Source organism: Camellia sinensis, chromosome 7 (genome assembly GCF_055761805.1).
Source record: "Camellia sinensis isolate YWXY chromosome 7, ASM5576180v1, whole genome shotgun sequence".
NCBI lineage: Eukaryota > Viridiplantae > Streptophyta > Magnoliopsida > Ericales > Theaceae > Camellia > Camellia sinensis.
In genome coordinates this window covers 97,364,925-97,372,851 of record NC_138967.1, presented here as the reverse complement: position 1 = coordinate 97,372,851, position 7,927 = coordinate 97,364,925, and the positions used below count along the sequence as shown (strand labels likewise).

The following is a 7,927-nucleotide window of genomic DNA, read 5'->3' as shown; positions in this document are numbered from 1 at the left end:
CGACCAAACTTTTTGGTCGTTGAATGTGATAATTGACGACCAAAAATTTTGGTCGCAAAATGTGTCAATTGGCGACTAAGATATTTGGTCGGAAAAATATTACTTTTCGCGACCAAAGTATTTTAGCGACTAAATAAATTAGTCGCGGTAATGATATATTTAGCGACCAAAAATTTAGTCGGCAAATCCAACTTTTCCCGACCAACTAAAATTTTGGTCGCGAATTACTTTTGCCGACCCTCAATTGGCGACCAAAGTAGCGACCAAAAAAATTGGTCGCGGATAACTTTTGCCGACCAAAAATGGGCTTTTAGCGACCAATTTTTTGGTCGGCAAAAGTGTTAATTCTTGTAGTGATTCTCTAAACTTTATTATAGAAGCACACGATTGTAGCACAACACCATACTAGGATGGTAAGGTGACCGGCACGATCAACACCGCACAAACACATGCGATGCGAACCATATAAACAAAATAAAAGGAGAGGCTCATATTGCTAAGCAAAGCATAATAAACCATGACAAGTTTGAATTGAATTGTTCTAAGGATAAACCTCAATGAGAGACCTCAAACCCAGAATGGGAGTGATTTTATAGTCACTAAAACCGGCATCGAAGAAGAGCTTGGCCCATTCTTGCTCAGTTCTCTCCCTGCCTGTTAACAAAATCATCATAAGCATGTCAAAGAAGAGTTGTGTTTCCATTGACTCGTCATGATCTCCTGCTTTCTGGTTCTCAACTTTCATGTCTATGATAATCAGCTTTCCTCCTTTCTCTTTGTTGCTTCCAATTGCTTCTTTACATCTCTTCAGTATTTTTATGCACTCCTCATCGCTCCAATCATGCAATATCCACTGTTTGCCATTATTCGTACACAAAATTAGCATTCCTAAAAACTATCTTTTGAAGCACTTTGTTTGAATTTCAAAATTGTAAAGTTTCTACTTTATTTTATTTATTTATTTATTTCTAAAAATATCTTCACAAATTCAACATTTAAACACAACTTTAAAATAAAGCATAAACTGCAACCCCCAAAAAGGCCATCCATAATCCTAACTATAACATTAAGTTTAGATTGAGAGGTTTAGTGAGAAAAGAAAAGAAATGAAGATAATGAACTTTCTTATCACTTGTTCAGATGATTAATGAGGTAAATAAAAGTAACTTCAAGAGGTTGTCCTAGTGGTCATGGCTTGCGGCTTGGGATTGTGGTCCCTCTATGGTCTCAGGTTTAAAATCTCCTAAGTACAAATAATTTTTCAAAGTCAATCCGTATGGCGCTTTTGCCTTGGCTTTAATTGAGAACATTGCTAGTAAATGGTAGGATTAGTCATCCGGATTAGTCAGTCCAGTGAGCCGGGTATTACTCCAAACTTAAGTTTTGTTTCTCACCAAAGTGGTGAGATTTGGTTAAAAAAAAAAAAAAAAAACCAAAATTATTGTTTATAAAAAATTTATTATACCTAAATTACCCCTCTAAACACAAACCAAATGAAATAAAATGACATATGTATCCTCTTTTAATCATTATCCATCCAAATGAGGTGAGAAATTATAATAATTTCTTTTATTCTCTCACAAAAACTCCAATCATTTTTTTTTTTTATTTTTCTCAACTCACATAATATAATGCTTCAAGCAATCAAACTGGATTAGATTTTTGTTCTGTTGAAGTTTTTTCTCTCTCTTAATCAAAAGAACCTTTAATGTAAGATTACAAGATTTATGTAGTAGGCATTGAAGTGTTGTGATCAACGCATCTAAAAAATTGATTGGTCTAATATCACATTCTAGTCACTACAACAAATAAAGGTTTTAGAAATAAAAATTTAAAGACAAAATCAACTTGTAAGAAGTGTCATTATTGTACTTTTAGCAACAAAATTTAGAAATTAATGATAAGTTATTATTCTTTTGGAACTAATATTTTTTGAATAAAAAATAAACGCTTTTGGAATCAATTTTTTTTGTTCCTACAATACATTTATTAGCGATATTTTTAAAATAGTGTCACTAAAGCCCTGTGTTTGACATTTTTAGACGATCTTTTAGCAACTGTTCTTGTAAAAACAAGAATTCTTCCCTAAACATCTTTTGCAACAAAATTTTTACTCCGAAGGACAAAAAAAAGTTTAATTATTGAAGCTCTTATATGTTATAGTGATGTTATTGACCACCAACTCATTTAAAGATTTAAGTTGTTAGAAAGATAGTAATTTTATTGGTTACATAATGTTATATTCTCAACAGTTATAAGGACTTCTCTTCTCAATTTAGACTCTATTTTAATTTTACATTTTAGTAGGAATTTATACCCAAAATAATATACATTGAAGATAAAGGGTAGGATAGAAAGTGAGTTTTCACTTCTATATGTAAGGAGCCTAAACCAAGCACCCAGTAGTGAATAATTCTATATATACTAAAACTTTTATTAAAAAATATGAGAGATTAAATAAAATTTATTGTCAAAAAAATAATAATACTTGAACATCTAATGATGTTTAGACATATACCTTTAGCAAGAATTTTAGGACACACAACATTGTTCCCCAGTAATAAAGAGTGGGGTAGAGAACTTGTTTCAAATGAATTTTCAAATGAATTTTGAAATTCTGACTCTCTCTTCTTAGGTAAGAAGGCAAAAATAGAAAGGTTATTGAAGATGTTATACTTGTCAAGCACAATTTTTGTAAGCATCAATTTTCGAAGGAAAAATGATACAAAAGCTTATTTTTTAGACTTAGTGATATGTAAGAGATATGATTAGTTAATGATTAGAAATTTTTTTAGATAAAGTGTTGTCTTAGATATTTAAATTTATTGTCATGTCATTGAGTTTAAAAAATTGATCCATCATTTGGATTAGAATAACAGTGCTCCTTTGGAAGGGCAATTACTAGTTTTTTGCACATTAAATTGTGATTATAAAAGACGAGTCTAGCTCCTCTCCAGTTCACAATCGAAGTGGAGGGTGCAATTGGACCATGGTGGGCTCAAATCCTGGCCCATTTCGATGATCAAAATCATTCAATGTGTAAAACTCATCAAGTACATTATTCTTGTAAAAACTTAACTTGATTGGATATCGATAACCATTTGATCAGATCACATTTTTATCCACATTTTATTTTTAAAATCGTACTTGTCGTTGACTGAAATGTGGTTCAATTAAATGGCTATCGATATTCAATCAATGTGAGTTTTTGGAGGAGTGATATACTCGACAAGTTCTACACATTGAACGGTTTTGATCATCAAGATGAGCTTGGATTTGGGCCCCATTATGGCCGAAGAATACCCTTCAATCTGATTACGAATTGGAGAGGAGCCAGACGCATAAAAGATATAAATGAAAATGGAACTGAAAAATAGAGCAATGCTAATAACACTAATATCTCACATAATATTGTATCTACTTTGTATGTTAATTGGTACATTAGTTAATATTATTTGTAACATTATTAAATAAAACAAAAGCCCCCTTCTTCGATTTTATGTTGTTTTTGTTTTTGTCCAAGAATAATTATTAAACATTTGAAAATAGTTTTATTTTTGTAATGCCTTCATTTTCTAATTTTGTTTTCAATTATTATTATGTTCTTTAAAAACCGGAAATGAAAACTTGTTTGATATATTATTTTCGTATTAAAAAAAAAAACAGAGTAGATTTCAAAATTTTTTGAAAAAAAAAAAAAAAAAAGTCGTTTTAGTTGTTTTCAAATCAAACTTTCACTCTCCTTGCTCTCTCACTACCTCCATCCATCACCTACCACTATCAGCCGGCCACCGACAACTTTTGTTAGATCGAAAAAAAATTCAACATAAACCAAACTTATTTGGAAGAAAAATATTAACTTTAAACGATGAAAATACATTTTTTTGAACTAAAATCTTAGTAATACCATCACCCCATCATTACTAACCACCATGCCATAGTTGTTGCTATCACCAACTCCATTACCACCACCTTTGCCACTCCAACCATTACTACCTTCACCACTTCTACTAACACCACCTTGCCATCCCCTTCACCACTCGCACCACCACCACCATCACTAACTTGCTACCATCACCACCCCCGCCACACCACCTCCACAATCAGTACCACCACTGCCCCCCCCCCCCACCACAATCACCGTAACTACCACCCCACCACCACCACCATGCCACCTCTACCTCCACCACGACTACTAATACAAATACTGGCACATTAGTTTAATTTCAAGGTTGTAGCCAAACATGAAAAAATATTTTTTTATAATTTTTTTTATATAAAAATTAAATTTTCTAAAAAAATGTTTTTTATTAAAAATATCTTCACCTAAACAAACAAAGCGTTACCTTTAGTAAAACTGCATCTGCAGAAGGAATAGCCTCAAACATATCACCCCCAACATAGTTCAACTTGTCAGTCCCTTGCAAGCCAGAAACCACATGTGGGAGATCCAACACAGTGCACTTCAAGTTTGGGAAAGCATCAGCAATGGCCTTTGCCACTGTGCCCGTGCCACCTCCAACATCAACCAACGAGTGCAAGTCCTCAAAAACCCCCTTACAGTCCTTGACAAGCACCTTTGTGACTAACCGGGCATCACTAGCCATTGCTTCATTGAAGAAATGGTTCAGCCTTGGTTCATGTCGCCCATATTCCCAAAGCGTCCTCCCATGAGCTGTGTCAAACGGCGTGGGATCGCCATTTTGGAACCATTCACTCACATGATGCCATGGCTTTGTCAAGATTGGATCTAACATGGCCAACAAAAATGGGGTGACGCTCAATGGCTCATCTTTCAGTAGGAGCCGAGAGGCCGGTGTGAGCAAATAGCCGTCTTGTTCTTCCTTCGCATTTTCGGAGAGCTTCTCCTCAGTAAAGAAGCCGGAATGCACGAGGATGCGCATGAGGCGGTAGACACACTGGGCTTTGGAATGGTTGATTGGAAGAGCTGCGACGAGCTCCGAGAGAGGCATGGCTCGGCCATGTTTGTAGATTATGTCTGGTATGCCTAGTTGAATTGCACATTTTAGTGACATAGAGTTTATGAAGTTGAATATGTGGTTCCATATGTGAGCTTGAGAGTTGAGTAGCTCTATCCGTCGTTCATCATCGGTCATATCCATCTTATTAAGATATGCCTTATTATGCTTCATGTGCAACGCAACTCATGCAAACATTTATATCAATATATCACCAACTTCAATAATGTGCATAGCAGCACCATGGGCACATAAAACAAAAACGTGTTTGGTGACAGCTTTTACTTTTCTATATATTTCCGATAATTAAGCGTGTAGATGATAAGTATTGAAATGGGTGGACCAACAACAACAATGCAAGCACTAAAACAACAATTAATTATGTAATTTATGTAGCAAATGATCATCTCTTCAATTTGTATTGTTGGATTATGCTTCACATGATTCACGTTTGAGATATTCTATTTACACCCTAATTTTATTTCTTTACACCTATTTTCTTATTACACTATTAAAAAATAATTAAAATTCTTATTATACACTTTATAATATCAAAACTGATCCTAAATTAAACCCTTACAGATTTTTCTCATTACACCTATTACTTTTGAATTACTCCAGTATTATGTTACCAAATAAACTATATGTGTCCATCCATCTGTTATTACACGTTTACATATTCACTTTCCTTAAAATATCATTTTTTTTTCTAAATTTATGATGGGCATGTTCGGTTATACATTGCCAAACAATTTTTATTATTCCAGTGTAATATTGCCGAACAAATTAGATTTGTCCAGCCATTTGTTCTGCACATTTACATATTAACTTTCCTTAAAATATCAACTATCCATAAAAACATGAACTGTACAAACATCTATAAAAACACACTGAGATATTATCACAATCCATATAAATTGATAGTTTCGGTAGTTACTACATTAGAACTGACAAGTGTACGAAATTGATCAATACGGGTAGTATGTGCTTTCTTCCATCTATTAGCCCATAAGTAATGAAAACGAATCAAATTACTTACTTTTGGAAGTAGTGGATGACCAGGAAACAGATAAATCTAACAAACCATTAACAATGCACTACTAACCTTACTGCAATGAATATAAGCTGTGAAAGGACAAAATTTTCTCCATAGGGAAAGCGAGATAAGCTATTCCTTCCTATGCTCTGCAAAAAGACACCAAGTCATCAGTGATTACTACCGACCATATTTGGTCAGGAGAATCCTCCTACGGTCAAGTCATAATAGTGTTTTGGCATATTATATTGAAACAAAAGGCTAAGTTATATTGTTTTTTACTTACCTCTTTTTTGCTATTTCTAGTCTTTATTTTATAGTGTAAATACCTTGTATTTAGGCCGTTGGATGACCGTCTTGATCTAACGGCACTTTATGTCCCTAGACCTTGGTTGGGCAAGTGGTCAAGTTATCTCGATTTGTCACTGTCGGATTTGTTTCATTTTGGATGGCTTGGATTAGTTCGGATACCTATTCCCATCTTTGACCGTCAGATTTTGCTCATTGGATGATCAAGTTGTTAGGATATACTGATCCTACAACCCTATCTCTATCAATTCTAATCTCCATCGAGATTGCAAATAGATCTAAGGGCTCTCCTTTGTACTACAGATTTCCTTCCAAAAAGCGATCTTATTCAGTCCTTTGGTCATGTGACTTTGTCTCTTCTTTGGATGGGCTTAACAGAGGTTTGGGCCCAGCCCTTATTACTTTGGCTAGGTTAAATGCTCTGGGCCATACATCCATTCCTTTGGGCTCCAGGCCAATATTTTTACCTTCCACAATTTCCATCCTTCGCACACATCTCTTCCCTTCAGTCGATCAAATTTTGCAAACCCCAAGAAATTCCTTCATCTTCGTTTTTATCAAAGTTTTCGAAACTCACCCTCGCACCCTTCGGAACAAGCGAGATTCGACCCCGAACGAAAAAGAACTAGAACTCTAATCTAAGAACCATTCCGGACATTCAAATCCAACGAAGGTAAAAGGGAAATGAAGCGAAGAAAGAAGGAAAGAGAGGTAAAAAGGACCCGGTCGTCACAACCTCCCCACTATAGGAAATTTCATGCCCGAAATTTGAACAAACTTCCAAAAAAATTAGATAAACTCACTAAACAAGAGTGCTCCAACAACAAAATCATTTTTTTAACAACATTATCAAGTTTCAACAACATTCTCAAATCACAACATCTATGTTCAACCACATTTATCATCCTTATCATCATTATATTGAAACACAATCACCAAGATAGGAATGAAATGAAACATTTATAACAAAACATCATCTTTCCATCACATCATGCTCCATTCAACAATACATACAACAACCTGTGATCAATTTCTCAACACTTTTCCCTTCAACATAAGGAAACATCAGAAATTTAGAACAAAACCCCAAAACAAGATCAAATAAATCCGGATATTTGGAGCGGACCTCCGCCTAATGGGGATCGGGTTTCCCCTCGACCCCGGAAAATCCCCGTAACTGTCTCTCTCTTTCAGAAATAAATCATGAACAATCTTTCAGAAATAAATCATCAACAATAAATCATCAACAACAACATCATCATCACAAAAAAAAAAGGAAAGAAAAAGAGACAGATAGAGGCATAGACTTAAAGACACACACATATACACCCATACATGAGATCTGAGTGGTGGGATCTTCTCAGATCTGAGATGTGAGATATGAGAAAAAGGGAATCGACGGTGGCGGTAGTGGGATCTGCTTAGATCTGCCGTGGTAAAGGGAGGAGGACGCGAGAGGCGACGAAGTATGAAGGTTCGACAGTGGCTTAGAGAATGAGGAAACGACGGAGGAGGACGCTGTAAGAGGTGGCGGAGGAGAAGGAGGCTGTGAGAGGGGACGGATGAAGAGGAGAATGAGGCGAGAGGCGACGGAGAAGGAGGC

General features: G+C 35.3%; 1 protein-coding gene across 1 annotated transcript; it reads right to left on the bottom strand.

Moving 5' to 3' along the window:
- Positions 1–466: 466 nt before the first annotated feature.
- LOC145789397 (putative O-methyltransferase 3) lies at positions 467–6,068 on the bottom strand. Its single transcript, XM_082878836.1, has 2 exons — positions 4,347–6,068; positions 467–853 (listed from the first exon to the last, which is right to left on the bottom strand). Exons 1-2 carry the CDS (start codon positions 5,151–5,153, stop codon positions 542–544), a joined length of 1,119 nt encoding a protein of 372 aa, XP_082734962.1. The 5' UTR covers positions 5,154–6,068; the 3' UTR covers positions 467–541.
- Positions 6,069–7,927: the final 1,859 nt, after the last annotated feature.

What these genes read in the sequence shown, in the direction of transcription:
- LOC145789397 (XM_082878836.1), bottom strand. Translation starts at nt 5,153, where the DNA reads ATGAAGCATAATAAGGCATATCTTAATAAGATGGATATGACCGATGAT. An exon ending in CAGATGCAGTTTTACTAAAG is followed by an intron (nt 854 to 4,346) that starts GTAACGCTTTGT and finishes AATGGCAAACAG; the next exon opens with TGGATATTGCATGATTGGAG.